This window comes from Elephantulus edwardii, unplaced genomic scaffold (genome assembly GCF_000299155.1).
Source record: "Elephantulus edwardii isolate Elephantulus edwardi_28Jun2011 unplaced genomic scaffold, EleEdw1.0 scaffold00109, whole genome shotgun sequence".
Classification (NCBI taxonomy): Eukaryota; Metazoa; Chordata; class Mammalia; order Macroscelidea; family Macroscelididae; genus Elephantulus; species Elephantulus edwardii.
Window position 1 is genome coordinate 5,177,447 of NW_006399859.1, and position 20,307 is coordinate 5,197,753.

Here is a 20,307-nt window from a genome sequence, read left to right on the forward strand (position 1 = left end):
GACTGGAACAGTACATCAGCAGAGAACTGCCAGAAGTCCAGTCTCAACACCTAGAATATAAAAATCCTCACAACTGGACTAACAACATCATGATGAATGGAGAAGAGCCTGAAGTTGTCAGTGATTTAATTTTACTAGGATCAACAAAATTTCATGAAATCTACAGACCAATTGACAAAAACTTTGACATCTTCACAATATGAAGTTTTTCAATTGGCACAGCCCTTCATTCAGATTTTCTTTGATTTCTCTTAATAATATCTTATAGAATTATAACACAGAAATGTTATCCACATTGCTTGGTTTTAGGTATTTTGTGCTTTATTCTATTTTTAGGTATTTAATTTTTTAATTTAAGTTTTTTAATTGTTTTTTGATGTGTCATAAATTGTATTTTAAAAGTTTCGTTATCAAAATAAGTAAAAATCCAGTAAATAAGAAAAACCTGAAAATATTTTTCATAGGTTTTGATAAGAGAATGATCTTTCTCTTGTTCTATTTTATATCATTATTTTAAAAGTGCCATTTCCAGTCTAATTAGAGAGATTAATGTTCCCAACACGGCCAAGAAGAAATATAACAAAAAGGCAAAAGCTGTAAAGCTAAGGGCATACAATTGGCTCTAAGAGAAACTCCTGGGTCTCAGAAACATCCAAAGTGACAAGAAGGGACATTTGGCCAGAATCTGAAATTCGTTCAGTCATCCTTGTCTTTTGCTCCACGCTGTGTGTGAACCCAATGTAACTGAAAATCCCCTTTTTGTTGAGTGGTGCTTCTCTGTCCATCTCGTCCACTTGCTCATCCATAAAGTAGTCCCCGCCGCCCCATGGTGGTCAGCAGCTCTCTCAGGCAGTCTTCCTGAACGGTGCCTGTTGCTTCTTCATCAAAGCTGGCAAAAGCATTTCTGATGACATCTTCTGGATCTGTCTGTCCCATTGAACTTCTCCCCAAACATTGTGAGGAACATGGTGAAGTTGAAGGGCCCTGGAGCTTCAATTATCATGGTTTCTAGGTACTAATCAGTCGGGTTCTTCCCTAGAGAGGCCAGCATATCATGCAAATCTTCCTTGTTGATGAAGCCATCACAGTTCTGGTCAATCATGTTGAAGAACTCTTTGAACTCCTGAACCTGCGACAGGTCAAACATGGCAAACACGCTGGCTGTTGCGCTGAAGCACTTCCTGCGCTTCTCAGTTTGCGCACCTCGGTGGTGGGGAAATCCTGCGCCACAGGGAGAATTCAAGGGCTCCAGCCACCGTTCAGCTGCCTCTGCACGGTCCCCACCACGATCACCACACTCCTTCCTCACCTGGGAGCTAAATTTTTTTAATTGTTGCTGGCACACAAATACACTATTTTGTTCAGGATTACTTCAGATACTTTTTTACCAAGGTAGAATCTACCATCTATTTCTACTTTGCTAAGAGCACTGCAATCCCAAAGGCATGCAGTTCAAATCCACCAGCTGCTCCACGGGTGAAGGATGGGCAATATCCTCCCCTGTGATTAAACTGCCTCTGAAAACCCACTGTAGGGTCAACTATGGGTCAGGCTCTGACTTGATGGCACATACAACAAAAGCTTTAATTAAATAATATATGATGAAATAATTAAATTATATGTATGCATTCTTAGGGTCAAAAAGGAAAACTGGACTGTTAGTCCCACAATTACAGTGAGTTGAGTTCAGCCTGTTGGTTATACCTATATGGTTATTACCATATGAGTCTGGAAGAGGATTGTAAGTTCTAGAAAAGAAAAAGTTCCCTCATCCCTTTGATTTCTCCCCGGTGAAACTCTGAGCAGAGGACCCAGGAAGGAAGCGCCTGGACTCCTCATGAACAGAAATCTAATTACTGTGTATCATCTAAGCTGTTAAATTTGGGGTAATTTTTATATAGTATTTGATAATTAACACATAAATGATTACAGGGTTCAGTGAAGGTAAAAAAGGCCACTACCAAGCCTGTCCCATCACCCCAATCATCCATTAGAAGAAACTGCAAGCTTAAAATGTCTCTTAAGAGGTCCTATCTCATACTTTCCAAATTCAAACTGATTCAGAGTATACCACTAAGGTCCTTCAGAATATAGACACCTCTGGGTGGACTCGAACTTCCAGTCTTTCACTTAGCAGTCTAACATATTAACCGAAATTCCGCTTAAATATAGTCCATCATGTGCACCACCCAGGGACTCTATTAAGCACTCTATTGATCAGTTGTGGAGTCAGTCTGGTTCATGCAATTTCATGTGTCAAAGTAAAACTGCTCCCCAGGATTTTAATGGCTGATTTTTGGGGGGAAGGAGCACACCAGGGTAAACTCCAACCTTTTCATTAACAGCCAAGTGTATCAATTGTCTGCACCACTCAGGAACTCCAGAACCACTCTGTTTTTATGGTTATTAAACGTTTATTATACTAATGGCTCTTGTGTACTTCCTGAAATATTTCAATATAAGCCATTTTTTTGTAGAGTGTTTGTATATTCCCTCCACTTTCTTTTGATGTTTCCTGTATGTCTAGTTGTGCTTTCTTGACTATTTAAAGGTATTTGATTGTGTGGATCATAACAACTTATGGCTAACATTGAGAAGAATGGGAATTCTAGAACAATTAACTTGGCTCATGCAAAACTTAGACCTAGACCAAAGAAGCTATTGTGTGAACAGAACAAAGGAATAATACTACATGGCTTAGACTTTTAAAAACTGTGTACATGAGGGTTGTATCCTTTCTCCATACACATTCAATCTATATGCTGAGCAAATTATTTGAGAAGCTAGACTCTATGAAGAAGAACATGGCATCAGGACTGGAGGAAGATCCACTAATAACCTTCATTATGCAGATGACACAATCTTGCTTGCTTAAAGTGAGGAGGACTTGGAGCACCTGCTGCAGAAGATCAAAGACTATAGTCTTCAATGTAGATTGTATATCAACAATAGGAAAACAAACCTCTTCACCTCTAGATTGATAGAGGGAGTAAAGATTGAAATTGTCAAGGACTTCATCTTACATTGATACACAATGAACACTCTTGACACTAGCAATCAAGAAATCAAGACATACTGCACTGAGAAAGTCTACAGTGAGGGATATCTGCAAATTTTTGAGGAGCAATGATGTTAGTTTAAGGACTAGGGTGCATTTTAGTCAGGGTATGGTCTTTTCAATCACTTGCTATGCCTCTGATGAGAGCCGAACAATGAATAAAGATGACAGAAGAAGAACTGATGCCTTTGAAATGCAGTGTTGGAGAAGACTACTGAACATCTCATGGACTGCCGAAAGAAACAAATATGTCTTAGAGAAGATACAGAGCGTGTGCTTCTTGGAGACAAAGATGATAAAGCTTCATTCATCTCACATACTTTGGGCATGTCACTAGGGGAGGCTATCGTTTTAGACAGATATCATGGTTGGGACAGTGGAGGGAAGGTGAAAAAGAGGAAGACCCTCAACCAGGTGGATTGACACAGAGAGTGAAACAATGGGCTCAAGTGTGACAGAGATGGTGAAGATGGTACAAGGATCGTTCAGGTCGGCTGTTCATATTAGTACTTGACTCAACAGCACCTAACAACAACAATTGTTATTAGCGTGTCAAGTAAATTTTTGGCTCACAGTGACCCTGTGTGAGAGAGGAGAACTATCCAACAGGGTTTTCTGTGTTGTTAAGGCACATGGTTTGAATCCACCAGATGCTCCATAGAAGAAAGATGGGCAACTTTCTCCTGTGTGATTTCCTGCCTCTGAAAACCTACTGGGGTGCTCTTCAACAAAAGGACGGATTGAAAACTATGAGTAGACACACAATGGAATATTACGCAGCACTGAAAAACAATGAACTCGTAAAACATTACTTAACATGAGAGAACCTGGAGAACATTACGTTGAGTGAAATATCTCAGTCACAAAAGGACAAATACTGCTTAACACCATTGTAATAAAATAGGACAGACATGAGGATTTGGGTAGTATGGGGAAAAAAGGGATAGACAATGAATACTGCAATAGAATGGAAGAGGGGAAGAACTGTCTGAAAGGAATATATGATAAGGCATTACATGTATGACAACAATCTCGAACAAGGGGTGCATTGCAAAGTGGACTTGGAGAGAGGAAAGGGAAGAAAAAATGTGCAACAATGAATAACAACAAAAATCACTAAGTTCGTTTGAATATCCAATCTCTCTCATTATAATTATTGCTACATCTCATGAAGGAGGCTCCCAATTTGAATACTTTGTTTTTAAATAAAACAAATAAGCAAGCAAATAAATTTTAACATATAATACATGCTAGTCATTTCTTACCACTGGGCTGATTGGCAGCATCGTGATGGATGGTGAAGAGAGACTGTAAACAGCTTTAGTTTGCTTGGCTCCACAATCAACACTCTTGGCACCAGCAGTCAGGAAATTTAAAGATGTACTGTGTTGGAAAAGTTTGCTGTCAGAGACCTCTCCAAAGTACTAAAGAGCAATGATGTCAATCTGAAGACAAAGGTGCACCCGATACAGGCCATGGTCTTTGCAATTACTTGCTATGCATGAGATAGCTAGACAATGACTAGGGATGATAGAAGGAGAATTGATGCCTTTGAGCTGTGGTGTTGAAGAAGAGTATTGAATACACCATGGGTGGCTAAGAGAACTAACAGGTTCATCCTAGAGAGAGTGAAACCAGGCTGTTCTTTGGAGCCAAGGATTCTGAAGCTTTATCTGACATATGTTGGACATACTGTAAGGAGGGATCAGTCCTTGGAGAGGAATGTTATGCTTGGGAGGGTGGAGGAAGACCCTCGATGAGATGGATTGATTCAGTGACTGGGGTAATGGGGGTAAGTGTGTTAGAGACAATAAAATTGGTACAGGATGGAGCACGGTTTAGGACTGTTGTACAGAGGGTTGCTATGAGTCAAAGGCAACTCAACACACATAACAACAACGTGCTAGTCAGTTCCTGTTCTAGGTACTGAAGTTAAAACAGTAAATAACAATGAGCTAGTTCCTCCTTAGAGCTCACATCCTAGTGTAGTAACCAAAATACTATTACTGAGATGGTTGTAACCATTATTTAACAGAATTATCCTTCTCAAAATGAACAGGCAGCCTAAACTAACGTCTACTAAGAAGTAATCAATCAAGAGAGTATTAGTAACGTAGCTACAAAGAAACAAAATGGATAAGCATGTACTCTTTTATCCATAGCAGGCCCTCTTCATTATTCATAAAAATAAAAAAATAATAGATCAATCTGCTTCCAAAATTAAAGGTTGTCAAAAGGCTAAATGGAAGTAGATTTATATGGACAAGCTTGCCATAAGTATATTAACTAATAAGGGAGCTCTGGATAGTCTAGTTGGTAGGGAGCTGTACTGTCAACTCAAGGTAAGTGGTTCAAATACATTAATTGCTCCACAGCAGACAGTCAATCTCCTCCCACACAATTTACAACCTCTAAAAACCTACTGAAAGGTCAGCTATAAGTCAGTTCCAGCTAAACAGTACAGGACAACAGCAACATTAACAAGTACCATTAAAAAATATAGTCAGATCCTACAATTACAGGTCCCACAATAACACCAATTTGTCAAGTGGCCCCCGTCCTTCATCCCCATGTTCAAGCAGAAAAGAGTGGAAATTTTTCTTTTCAGTGATGTAGAAGGAAGGTCAGGAGGAGGGTGAGAAAATACAGGTTCTCTCTTATCTCCCACCTTCCCTCCTAGTCTTGCTTCTCCAATACTCTCCCAGGTTAATTTCTGATTTTAATAGAATTATCTAATCAAGGTGTCCCTAGGACATCTACCACCATCCTGAAAAATCCCAATCAACCTTATACACAGTATCACTCCCATCAATGCCTAAGTTAGAATGAGCAATTGTACACATTTGGCCCCAAAACACAGTCAGCTGCAGGATGGTTTGGAGCCATAACACCCACTAGCTTTTAGAATGAGTGCCATAATGTCATTTCATTAACTTTATATTGCAGGATACTTTACAAAAATGAAAATACGGTTTTCTACTTTCCACACTTTGATGGGGTTTTGCTCTACATATATTGTTGTTGTTAAGTGACTCATAGCGACCCTATGTACAAGAGCCCTAACCCATGCTCTCTCCTGTGCCAACCTTACTGTCTCTGAAGCACCGACCTGCTTTACTCCAGTCACTGAATCAATCCATCTGGGGGGTCATCATCTCCTGTGCTGTCCCTCCACCATTCCAAGTATGATGTCACTGTCCAAGGACTGGTTGGTTCCTCCTTGCAACATGTCCAAAATATGCCAGACGAAGCTTCAATATCCTTACCTCAAGGAGCAGCCTGGTTTCACCCTCTCCAAGATGAACCTGTTTGTTCTCCTGGAAGTCCATAGTATATTCAATACTCTTCTCCAGCACCACAGCTCAAAGGCATCAATTCTTTATCATCTATAGTCATTGTCCAGCTTTCTGACACATAGCAAGTAATTGCAAAGATTATGGCCTCGGTCAGGTACATTTTAGTCTCCAGATAGGGGTGCAAATTAAAAACTGTCTTACTGATAGGAATGCATGACTTAAAAAATTTGGAAACCACATTTTCTCTAATCCACATACAGCTTCGTCTCAAAATTTTATAAAATCTATAGGTAAGAAAGTAGCTGATCTGCTTTAGAGGAGGATGACTTTGGAGACAATCACATAAAGATCTTCAAGGAAAACAATTACATATCCTATCATAAAGATTTATATGAACTTTGATAAATTATGATAGTTATAGAAACGCTCCAGGCCTTTTGTTCATAGGGTTGCTATGAGTCGTGATCGACATGAAGGCAATCAACAACATCATCATAAAGATTAAAGCAAAGTTTCTGTCATAGTTGATAAATACCGTGGAGCTAAGTAAGTACAGCTCTTAATGACCCTGTGAACAACAGATTTGAACCCTGGTCTAGGCTGTTCCATCCTCATCATCTCTAGCATACTTCAACCAGTTCCTGCATATAAGGTTTCAATCCACCTTGTTGAGGATCTTTTTTTTCCCCGACCTTCCACCTTTCCTAGCATGAAATCCCTTTCTAAGGAATACCCCTCCTCTGCCCTCCACCCCCCAGCAACATACACAAAGTTTGTGAGACGAAGCTTCCTTCTTCTTTCCTCTAAGGAGCACTCAGGCTGCACTTTCTCCAAGACATATGCATTTGTTCTTTTAGCAGTCCATCAGACATTCAGTTCTCTTCTCCAACGCCACAACTCAGAGGCATCAATTCTTCCGTCATCTTTATTCACTGTCTAGCTCTCAGAAGCATAGCAAGTTATTGAAAATACTAAAGCGCACCTTAGTATTCAAACTGACATCACTGATCCTCAGTACTTTAGAGAGGTCCCTGACAGTAGACTTTCCCAAGACAGCATGTTTCGATTTCCTGACTGCTGATGCCAAGGTATCGAATATGCATCCAAGTACAATGAAGTCAAGGACCATTTCAATCTTTACTCCATCTAGCATGATGTTGACTACCGATTCAATGGTGAAGATTTTTGTTTTCCTATTGTTGAGGTGTAATCCATACTGAAGGCTGTAGTCTTTGATCTTCTGCAGCAAATGTTTCAACTCCTCCTCACTTTCAGCAAGCAAGGTTGTGTCATCTGCATAACATAAGCTGCTGCCTACGAGTCTTCCTATCATAATGCCACTTTTTTCTTCAGAGTCCAACTTCTTGAATTATTTGCTTAGTACATAGAATGAACAGGCATGGAGAAAGGATACAGCTTTGATACCTTATTAGAAATTATTTTCTAGCGAGCTCTGGTGGTCTAGTGGCAAGAAGATATACTGCAATCCCAGAGGTGCATGGTTCAAATACACCAGATGCTCTGCTGGAGAAGGGGGAACAATCTCCTCCTGTACCAGTCAGATCTGATTTTACGGTACACACACAAATATAATAATAATTAAAAAAAGAAATTATTTTCTGTCTCATTGTTCCTGAGCTGGAAACAATTTAAAGCTGACCTTCCCGTGGGTATTCAGGGATTTAAACGGCATGAGAGGAGACTGCCCATCTTTCTCTTATGTAACCACTGGTGGATTCAAATCACCAGAGGTGCCACCTTCCTATAGATTGCACATCTTCCTATAGATTGCACTCCATGAACAGTGGATCTGAATGCTTCTCTAGCCTGTGCCATCCTCTGACATTGTTACAGTCACTGTGTCAACTCATCATCTAATTAAGGGTCATCCTCTCTTTCACTGACCCTCTACTTTTCCAAACATGATGTTGTTTTCAAAAGAGTGGCCCTCCTAACAACATGCCCAAAACTACATGAGATGAAGTTCCACTATCCTTGCCTACAAGTAGGACCCTGGCTGCACTTTCTTCAAGACATTTTCATTGGTTGTTTTGGCAGTCCACAAGAAATTTAGCATTCTTTACCAAGATCACAATTCAAATGTATCAATTCTTCTATTAGCCATAGTCACTGACCAACTTTCAAACGCACAGCAAGTAAATAAAAAGACCATAACTTGGATTAGGTGCACATTGTCTTCAGACTAATTGCTTTTAGACCAAAGGTTCTTCAAAGCAGATTTCCCCCAGTGCAACATGTGTTTTGATTTCCTGGCTGCTGGTACGAAGAGTGTTGATTGTGCAGCTAAGCAAACTAAAGCTGTTAACAATCTCAATCTCTTCACCATCTATCATAATGCTGCCAATCAGCTCAGATAGCACAAGAGAGGAAGACCCTCAATGAGACGGATTGATTCAGTGACTGGGGTAAGGAGGGTAGGTGTGTCAGAGACAATCAATGAGGTTGGCACAGGGTAGAGCTGGTTTGAGGTCACTATGAGTCACAAATGACTTGGCAGAACATAACAACAACATCATGATGTTGCCTACTGCCCAGTGGTAAGCAATTTTGTTTTCTTGATGTTGAGATAGAATTCACATTGAAGGCTATAGTCTATAATCATCTGCAGCAAGTATTTTAAGTTTCTTACTTTCAGCAAGAAAGGGTTTGTTATCTGCATAATGTAAGTTGTTGTAGAGTCTTCTGTTCCTGACGCTACCTTCTTCATCATAAAGTCCAGCTTCTATGTGCTTAGCATATAGAATAAATAAGTATGAAGAAAGGATACAGCCCTAATGCACACCTTTCTTGATTTTAAACTATGTTCCCTTGCCGTGTTCAGACAGCAGCCTTTTGGTCTAGGAATAGGTTTTGAATGAGCACTAGACCAAAACAAGGGGAAGAAATGCTGAAGTAAAGAAAAAAAAATTAAAGATTTCAAAGAGCAACTTGAGAAGAAAAGGCAAAGTATAACAAAATGTGCAAAGAGCTGGAGATGGGAAATCAAAAGGGTATTCTTCTCAAGTTGAAAATTGAACAAATTTAAGCCCAAGTTGCAAAACTGAGAAGAATTCTATGGGCAAAATCTTGAGTGATACAGAAAGTGATCAACAGAAGATGGAAAAAATGCACAGAATCAATGTATAGAAAAAAAAGACTTGGTCAACACGGAAACATATCAGGAAATAGTATACAATCAAAATCCAATGGCAATGAAAGCAGAGAAGTTCAAGTTGCCATAAAGGCACTGGCAAAAATAACGTTCCAGGAATTGATAGAATACCAACTGATAGGCTTCAATAAGCAGATGGAACCCTGGACATGCTCACAGTTTATGCCAAGAAATGTGGAAGACAGTTACCTTGCCAACTGACTAGAAGAGACCCATATTTGTTTTCCTTCCTTCCCCCGCCCCAAAAAAAGATTGGATCCTAAAGGATATGGAAATAATCAAACAATACCATTATTACATGCAAGTAAAGTCTTGCTGAAGATTATTAACAAATAAATGTCTGCAAGAGTACACTAACAGGAACTGCCAGAAATCTAAGTCAGAGGGATATTATCACTCTGTTAGATAGATCTTGTCTGACAGCAGAAAATACCAGAGAGAGTTTTATTAACCATGCAAAAGTGTTTGATTGCTTGGATCATAATAAATTATTGAGAAGAAGAAGAATCCCAGAACACTTAATTATGCTCATGAGAAATCTATACATAGATCAAGAAGCAGTTGTCCAAATAGAAACAAGAGAACATGGCATGGTTTACAATCAAGTAAGGCTTGCATCTGAGCTGTATCCTCTCTCCGTACCTATTTAATCTGTATGCTTAGCAAATCATTCGAGAAGCTGGACTATAAGAATGTGATGAAGAAGACTCATTAACAACCTGTATTATGCAAATGATACAACCTTGCTTGGAGAAAGTGAAGAGGACTTGAAACACTTGCTGCAGAGATCAAAGACTACAGCCTTCAATATGGATTACTTCTCAACACCAAGAAAATAAAACTCCGCATCACCAGAAACATTATGACAGATGAAGAAAAGACTGGAGTTGTCAACGATTTCATTTTACTTGGATCTACAATTAATACCCTTAGTAACAGCCGTCAAGAAATCAAAAGATATATTGCATTGGGAAAATCTGCTGTCAAAAACCTCTCCGAAGTGCTAAAGAGCAATGATGTCCGTTTACAGACTAAAGTCCATCTAATTCAAACCATGGTCTTTTCAGCTATTCCCTATGCCTCTGAAAGTTGGACAATGACTAGGAAGACAGAAGAATGATGCCTTTGTACTGTTGTGTTGGAGAAGTAGAATTTCCCTTGGACTGTCAAAAGAACAAACACACCTATTTTGGAAGAAGTGCAACCAGTGTGCTCCTCAGAGGCAAAGCTGGTGAAACTTTGTCTCACGTACTTTAGGTTTGTTGTCAGGAGAGCCATTCCTCTGCAAATGACATTATTTTGGGAAAGTGGTGGGTCAGAGGAAGAGATGAAGACCCTTTGGGAGACTAATTGAAAGGAAGTGAACGGCATCCAACAAGTTGTGCTTCAGCTAGTATTAATGTGTAGATACCATTTTGGTAGATGTTAACTCCAAGTTTAGCTTGAATTAAGGGATTTGGGGGGACCATTTAACTTAATTATTGTTAGTTTTGAAATTTTATATGAATAGGGTGGGATGGAACAGTATGGAAGACTAGGTGATGGGGTCACACTTATCTGTGTTCCTATGGAAACTATTTGAATATTTGTTTTATATACATTTTTATTCACTTTTCACACATGCTACTAAAGAATGCACCCAGCTGCTGAGCAAGCATTTGTAGCTTGTCCAGGGGCAGAATGGGCCAAAAGTTAGTGTTGTGACCTGTATTAAAAATAAAGTATCTTGACATAAAAAAAAAAATAACAGGGGTCTTCAACAAATCAGATTGTGAGGATGGTGCAGGGCAGGGCATGGTTCAGATCTGTCGTTCATAGGATCTCTGCAAATTGAAATTGACTTGATAGCATCTGACAACAGCAATAACAAGCCACCAAAGCTCCCAATAAACTACTCTAGTAATTAAAAACATCATAGATTTAAAAATTTTTCTCAAAACTTGTAGTTGTTTCATTTTAACTATGCTCGGATATAAACTCCTTGAGAACAAGGACAAGGTCTCAGGTTTCCTGTTAACTGAAAGATGGTGGTTAATCATCTACGCTATTTTTGGCTTCCATTCCTGGAACTGTAAAATGAAAGAGCTGGATCAATATAGTGATAAAGAGCTCCTTCCAACTCTGTTGCATGATCTTAAGAGAAGCTATTACCAATAGTAATTATTAACTGTCATCATCTTTATGCATGTGGATGTTTAACTGCTACAGAACTGCCTACAATGTTAAATGAACACAGAGATTATGCAAATTCTCAGGATGCCAGCAACCTCAAGAGTTTCTACTAATTATTCTTAGAAAAATTCAAACAGCAACTATGTACCACCTGCAGTACTAGGCATTCAGGATAAAAGATTAGTAAAACACAATTTCTGCCACAATCCATTCATTTATCAGATCTGTACTGAATGCCTACTATGTGCCTGGTACTATTCTCATTCAACACAGAGATGTGACAGTGACCACCATAAAGTGCCTGGTTTTCAAGGAGCTTACATTCTAGTTAAGGAGATACCTTCTTATCCATCCTTGAAGCAAAGTAAATATAAACTAACCATCAGGCCCTGGACAGAAAAAATAAGTAGACTCCAAGTGACAACAAGTATTCAAAAAAACAAGATCGCAAGACCTGAGAAGCAATGAAAAGAGCATGCATTAGACCAGAGGCCGCAGCTCCCCACAGCCAGCCACACACCCTCTGCCGCTCCAAGCCACAGCCACTGCACTCTGGTCTGCTGCAACATGACAAAAGTCATTAGCCCCATGGAGACTGAGTGGTGCATTGAGTCCGATTGCCGTGCTCCAGAGGTATGCTGGACAGGACGGAAATAGCCTTACCCTCTCCAAAACAGAGTTCCTAAAATTCATGAATACAGAACTGGCTGCCTTCACAAAGAATCAGAAAGACCCTGGTGTCCTTGACCGCATGATGAAGAAACTGGATCTCAACTCTGATGGGAAGCTAGATTTCCAAGAATTTCTTTATCTTATTGGGGGCATTGCTCTGGCCTGCCGTAAATCTTTCATGAAGCACGTTCACTAGCAAACCTGAAGCACCATTGAAACTGACCAACAAACTCAGCCCCTTCCCTCCAAGATCCCCCCACCCCATGACTGTAGATCACACCCTGATCTAGCCCACCAACCACCCCATGCAGGCCAGCCCTATTCTATTTTTTTAAAAACAAAACAAACAAAAAGAGCATGCATTAGGCATTCTGAGACCTTCAAATTGCTGAGGACATTTAAAAATAGCTTAATACTTCTGACTCTCAATTTCATGTGTAAAGAATTTGACTAAATCAATGGCTCTTTGTTGTTATGTGTCATCAAGTCACTTACAACACACAGTGACTATGTACAACAGCTCTGAACCCTGCTCTATCCTGAGCCAATCTTGTCTCTGACACACCTAACCCATTACCCTAGTCAATCCATCTCATCCAGGGTCTTCCTCTCTTGTGCTGTCCCTCCACTCTTCCAAGCATGTTTCTCTCCAAGGACTGATCCCTCCTGGCACCATGCCCAAACTATGTCAGACAGAGCTTCAAAATCCTTGCCTCCAAGGAGCAGCTTAGGTTCACCCTTTCTAGGATGAACTTGTTTGTTCTCCTGGCAGTCCATGGTGTATTCAATACTCTTCTCCAACACCACAGCTCAAAGGCATCAATTCTTCTGTCATCCCTAGATGGCTCTTAACCTTCCTAAAATCATGGCTTTTATTGGAAATTATATCAAAGTTAAGCCTATTCTACTAAAAAAAGTCTTTGTGTACAAACTACATTTCACATGAAATGTCAAAAACCTTAAGGTTTATCCTGAATATAAGTTTAAGAATCTCTGAGCCAGGTAATTAATAGAAGAGGCTCCCAATGCTAAGAATTCAGATTTCATCCGATTTTAACTTGTCATGTACTCCTAGAATTTTCAGTCTATTGCTGCCTCAAAATACAATGGCAACATTCTGTTTCTTAATTAATATCTTTTTAAAAATTTAACTTAATTCTTAAATTAGTATCTTTAAAGTATTTAAATGCTTAAAATATTTTGGGCATTTAAATGTCAAAATTTAAATATATTCAAAGTATTTAAATATTTTAGGTTTAAATAAAAATTTAAATTAATTAAAGTTAAAAAGTAAGTATTTAAATAATCAAAATTTAAATATTGGTAGCTATCTTTTGTTGTTTTTATATGCTGTCCAGTCAACTCTGACTCACTGATCCTAACAGATCTAAACTTTACCCAATTCGGTACCATCCCCATAATCTCTACTGTGCTCAAGTCCAGTGTTGAAGTCACTGTGTCAATCCATCTCATTGAATGGCTTCCTCTCCTTCTGCCCTTCCATCTTTCCATGAATAATATAATTTTCCAGGGACTGGCTCCAAGTCTCACCATTCTTGCTTTTAAGGAGTACTCTAGTTACAATTCTTCCAAAAGATGTTTGCTTTTCTGGAGTCCCTGGTATATTCAAAACTCTTTGCTAACACCATAATTCAAAGATATCAATTCTGACTTTGTCTTCCTTATTTATCCAACTTTCAGATGTATGTGAAGTAAACGAAAATACATGACTTGGATCAGGTACATCTCAGTCTTTAAACTGATACCCTTGTTCATCGAGACCTTAAAGAGGTCTCTGACAAGAGATTTTCCCAATGTGATACATCTCTTAACTTCTTGGCTACTGCTTCTATGGCTGTTGATTGGAGATCCTAGGAAAACAAAATCTCTGACAGCTACTATCTTTTTTTCTATTTATCATGATGTTGCTTATTGGTCTAGTTGTGAAGATTTTTGTTTTCTTTATGCTGAGATGTAATCCATACTGAAGGCTGCAGTCTTTGAGATTCTTTAGCAAGTGTTTAAAATCCTCTTTACTTTCTGTGACCAAGGTTATGTCATCTGCATAAGGCAGGCTACTGTTGAGTCTCCCTCCAAACCTGATCAAGTTCTTTATGTAGTCAGTTTCTCGGATGATTTGCTCAGCATACAGACTGAATAGGCATGATGAAAGGCTACAACCCTGAGGCATACTCTTCCTAATTTTAAACCATCTCTCATCTGTCTTTCTATCTATCTATCCATCATATATCCCTAGGAAATAAGGTGATGAACTAGGGAATGTGTCTCCTTCTTTGTTCCTTTTAAGCAAGAAAAAAAAGGTACATCAAAAGAGACATGTCATTAGCTGATGACCCTGTTGTTGCTGTTGAGTGCTGTCAAGTTGAGCATGACTCATAGCGACTCTGTGAACAAAAGACCTAACGCCTTTCCATAACTATCGTTTCTCCAAGATCATACATAGAGTTTCCAGAGGCATGTGGTTTAGGAAGTGAATGCCACTTTTGCTTCCAAACCTGTCTTACAACTGTGAGCTCCACCAAACATTGCCCACAACGGGAAATCATTATGGTATTTGATACGCTAATGACACAAGGTTCAGCATCACAGCAAACCTAGGTTACTTCATACAGCACATTGACAAAGAGTGATGTGGAAAGTGGAAGAGTGTTCATCCAGATATAATAACACTAGTCTCACTTAGCAGTGGTTAAGTATCACTGAGTCGAATATGACTCGTGTAAGCTTTGCACACAAGACTAGAACTCTGTTCTATAATGAACATCATTTCTACTTAACATACATTCAAAACACATTTGTTAAGTGAGTAAACGAAGTCGAGACTCTGATATTGACTGCTTGACTTAGCAAATGACTTTTTTGAGTCTTAGTTTTTTAATCTTTAAAATTAGAATAATCATCCCTGCCTGCACAGGGTCACAGTGAAGCTCAACAATGCAAAAGACACTTAGGTAATGGGTGGGGTGGGCAGAATAGCAATAGTAGTATTTTCTATAACAACTGTCTCCCTATATGTCATTCACACTCTCACCCTTTAAATTTTAGCTTCCACATCACTCTCTCCATCCAACTGTTAGGGGACAGAGGAAGAGCCCTCTTCCCCTAAACAAGAGGGTGTGAACTCTTGTATCTTGCAAATGAGTGGCAGTAATTAAGACATAGTAAATTACTTCTACCAACTTTTCCTAGAGGCTGTTCGAAAAAAAAAATGAGGCATAGTTTCCAATGTTCTACACCCATTTGTAAAATCCAGTCAGCTTGCAAATAATTCTTTTTTTCCTCATTTAAAGCTAATTTAAATTAACTTAAGGAAGGGAAGGAAAGGAAAATAATGGAAAGGAGAGTGGAAGGAAAAGAGTGGCTATGAGGAACAGAGGCTCAGGATTGGAAAAACGTTGGAGGCCTACTAAATCTGGGCCTTTGGTCGTCTGGCAATAAAGAGCTGTGGAGTTAGCGCAAAGGCATGTAGTTCAAATCCACTAGTTGTTCTGTGGCAGAAAGATGGGCAATCTCTTCTATGTAGTTTACTGCCTCTGAAAACCCACTAGAGAGAGGGTCAGCTGAGTTAGGTCTGACTTGATAGTACATATCAACAATCCAATCTCCTGAAACACTACTGAATCCTATTCCAAAGAACAAAACAACCCAATCACCAAGTCAGTTCTGACTCTTGTCAGGTTTCTGAAGCTATTATTCTTTATGGGAAGGGAAAGCCCATCTGTCTCCCACAGAGCACTTAGTGGGTTTGAACCACTGACCTTTGAGCTTGCTTACCAAGACAATGCACTATGCCACCAAGGCTTGTTTGAATCCCAATAGGGACAAGGCATTTATTTACCTCCTAAAAAAGCAGCTCCCTCCCACTGGAGGCAATTTCAGTGTTATCCTCTATCAGTACAAGAGAAATGTTCTTCCTAAGGATGCTTCAATCATGGAATAAAATAATGCACATAAAAGCAGCTGGTATGTGCTAAGCACTCATTAAATTTTGGCAGAATCTGGGAATTCTTCATTTATTCAATAAATATTAAGTGAACGCCTACCATATGCCAATCAGTATTCTAAGCATTGGGGAAAAGGCCTGAGCAGAAAAAAAAAAATTATATAATCATCTTGTGTTCTCTCTGAACTTCCCCACTGGCCCACATCAACCGTCTGAACATCCTCGGCAGCTTCTATAAGTGAAAAGCCTCCTGGCATCTTGCATTAAATAGCTATGATGGACTCAATTTTCACCACTCCTTTTCTCTAAGCTGAAGCCCTAGTGGTTCAGTGGTTAAGCACCTCACTACTGACTGAATGGTGGTTGAATCAACAGTTCAAAGGGAGAAAGATGGGGCTCAGGTTCTACAAAGAAAACCTAAGGGACCGTTTTACTCTGCCCCGAGGGTCGCTACGGATCAGAATCAACTCCATGGCAACGGGATTTGTTTTGTTTACTCTGTGCTTGACAGCTTCAATTCTTTCAAAGGAGTAAAACAAGGTTAATAGGGACTGGGAGGAGGTGAGGGCCAGGCTCTCCTGTCAAAAAAAAGGAAGTAAGAAGACCCTCGCAGGCTCCACACAGGTGTGTCACCTGACGCCTCGCCCAGGGATAGTCACCTTCCTCAAACCAGGCACACATTGTCCCTGCGGGCACAGGGGCTACCGGCTCCTGAAGACGGCCTGACTGCAAGAAAGAGGCTGGAAGGGCCGGCTGGGCCTTCACCCCTGTGTAACTCGGCTTTTCTTCTAGGTTGTCTCAGTGAGAATCCCCAGCATCTTTCTCGATGTTTCCAGATTCCCGCCTCCAGCGCCAGGGTTCCTGCGTCCCCAAAGGCCGCCTTCTCAGAGTGGCCTCACCCCAACATCCACTCTTGCCCAATAGCTGCTGCCACCCTCCAGCTCGCCAGGATAGGTTGCGCCCTTCTGTACTCACCTGTGAGCCCATTCCCGGTCCTTCCATCTCCCCTGGTGCCCACGGCGCTGACCACGACTCGGCAAAGTGGCGGCCGCAGCCCGCTCGCCAGCCCGCCAGGGCCGCCTCTACTCCTACTTCCTGCTAGCGGCCCCGCCCCCGCCGATAGGCCCCCGCCTCCATGCCCCGCCCCCGATGTGGCCCCGCCCCCGCACCCGGGTTCGCATGTTCCCTGCGCAGTCAATCCGCTTCGAGAGAACCAATCTCTGCACTACTTTGGTTGAGGGCGGGACTTTCACGCCACCTCCGAAGCTAACAGGACATCCTGAAGCCCCGCCCCCAACTGGTCTTGTGGAAGCACCCCTGCTAGCTTTATGCTAAGAGTGCACCTACCTGACAGTGTCCACATATTACATCTGTGCCCGGGCAAGGATAAAGCTGTTTGTCTTATGTCAGCCCCCATCTATGGAAAGCAAATCTGGATTTGGATGTTTATAAAATGATCATTCAATAGTCTCTTTTTTTAATTTCAAACTCTGAAGTGGAGAAAACACCAGAATTATCTACCTCTTAGAATAGGCAGGAAAATGAAATAAGAAAAAGCCAAAATGGTATAGTTACAGATCATTAAATATTAGCGCTTAAGACATTTGCCACAGTCCATCACAATGAACTTGGGCAAATCACTCACATCATCTAGTGCTGTTGCTCTTCAAAAGACCCAAATTCATTGCTGTTGAATCTGAGCGAGACCCTCCAATTGGGCTAGTTTCTGAAGCTGTATATTGCGCAGAAGATCGCTCATTTTTCTGCTGCGGAGTTGCTGCTGGACTCTCACCTCCAGAAACGCACTGCCTTAATTAATAGTGCAACTCCCGATGGACTTGTTGGATGCTATCAAGCCGTCTATATGTCTCACAACGAGGTTCAGAACAATGGATCTACATCTTGCCTTGTCCTGCACCATATTCATGCTCTCTAATATACCGGAGCTCGTTGTTACAGTCCCTGTGTCAGTCCATCTTGTTGGAATGTTGCTGCTGCGTGCAATGAGTCGGAACTGACTCAGAGCTGACCCTCCAGTAGGTTTTCAGAGGCAGTAAATCTCAGGGGAGGAGATTGTTCATCTTTCTCCAGTGAAGCAGCTGGTGTATTCAAACTCTGTGTCTTTGGGATTGCAATGCAGCTCCTTACGGCTAGGCCTTCAGAGCTCCCTATATTGTTGAAGGATGCCACCATATATAGCGAGTGCTTTGGTCATGAGTGCAGTGGTCAAGAGTTCCTCCCACCCTTCCCCAAATCTCTACCTGGCAAATAGCAGGCCCACATTTCTTAATGGGTTGCAGTCAAGGAATTGGTGTCTAAGACTCTGTTCTGATGCATAGTCAATAAACCTTGGATAAGGCATGGCTTCTGCCTTTTGGGTAATAGCAGTGGGGCAGTGGACTTCTGCTACCTCAGCTTCCAGAAAATCTTGGAGTTTTTCTGTTTTCTTAATGCTGTCTTTGCAGTTAGCTTGTTTGAAAAAGAATAGAAAGCATTACAACTCTGTGTGCTTGGAATAAGGAAAGGGACCATCTCTGTGAGAGGTGTTAGATGACATGGCTGGATCGCACCAGCCTATCCTGACTTTGGTGAGAGAAAAAAAAGATACTCACCAGTGGGCAATTGGCAGCAACATGATGGACGGTGAAGAGATTGAGATTGTTAACACCTTCATCTTGGTTAGCTCTATAATCAACACTCTTGGTACTGGCAGCCGGGAAATCAAAAGATTAATTACATTGGGAAAAGGGACCTCTCCAGAGAACTGAAGAACAACGATATCAGTCTGGAGACTAAGGTGTGTCTGATCCAGACCATGGTCTTTGCAATTACTTGCTATGTGTCAAAAAGCTGGACAATGACTAAGGATGATAGAATGAGAATGTATGCCTTTGAGCAGTGGAGAGTTGAGTGAGTCGGAGAAAAGTATTGAATATACCATGGACTGCTAGGAGAACAGATAGGTTTGTACTGAAGAGGGTGAAGCTCCAAGGTTGCTCCTTGGAGGTAAGAATTGTGAAGCTCCGTCTGACATACTTTGGGCATATTGCAAGAAGGGACTAGTCCTTGGAAAGGGACATCATGCTTGGGAGGGTGGAGGGACAGGGCAAGAGAAGAAGGCCTTGGATGAGATGGATTGACTCAGTGACTGAGTTAATAGGGGTAGGTGTGTCAGAGATGATGAGGTGGGCTCAAGATAGAGCAAATTTAGAGCTGTTGTACGTGGGGTTGCTATGAGTCATAAGCAACTCAGCAGCACATACCAACAACAACAACAACAACATTTTGACTTTGGCTTGGAGCCTAAGTAGTCCTATTGATTTTTTTTTTTAAAAGAACCATCCTGGGGCCCTGCCCTTGTCCATCCCATGCCTATTTTAGTGCTGTTTCCCACATCCCTGTGTGCTTCTTGAAAGCATTGAGGCTTTTTGAAGAATAGAAAAAGGAAAAAAAAAAAGAGTTGATTTTGACACGTATCAACCCTCTAGGGGAGAGCAGACCTGCTCCACAGCATTTCCAGGCTGTAAATTTTGTGGAAACAGATTGCTACATCTTCCTCTTGTGCTAGGAAGTTTGAGTCACCACCTTTCAGTCAGCAGTCAAGTACTTAACCGCTGCCCAACTAGGGCTTCTTACACTTCTCTTATTCTAGAGGGGAAATAATACTATACCATAAAAAGTTGTCAATGATTTCATCTCACTTGGATCCACTCTCAACATTCTTGGTACCAACAGTCAAGAAATCAAAAAGACATGTTGCATTGAAAAAAAAAATCTGTCAAGGAACTCTACAACGTGTATCCAAGCAACAAAGTCAGTTTAAAGACTAAGGTGCATCTGATCCAAGCCATAGTATTTTTTTTAGGTCTTTTGCTCAATATTTTTAATAACCCTTAGAAAAACCAATTCTTCACAGTGGCAGATAGATGTTGTTGTTGTTGCTGTTATGTGCCGTCGAGTCGTTTCCGACTCA

General features: G+C 40.7%; 1 protein-coding gene and 1 pseudogene across 2 annotated transcripts in view; both read right to left on the reverse strand.

The window, feature by feature from the left end:
• The window catches only part of ZDHHC13 (zinc finger, DHHC-type containing 13), a 68,901-nt gene extending 51,460 nt beyond the window's left edge, over nucleotides 1-17,441 (reverse strand). For both annotated transcript variants that reach the window (XM_006892019.1, XM_006892018.1), the window contains exon 1: nucleotides 17,310-17,441. Coding sequence is in view for 1 of the 2 variants with exons in the window: in XM_006892018.1 (XP_006892080.1) it covers nucleotides 17,310-17,336 (27 nt within the window). In the remaining variant the exon portion in view is untranslated. The remainder of the gene's footprint in view (nucleotides 1-17,309) is intronic.
• Nucleotides 697-16,591, reverse strand: LOC102851425 (annotated as a pseudogene).
• Nucleotides 17,442-20,307: the final 2,866 nt, after the last annotated feature.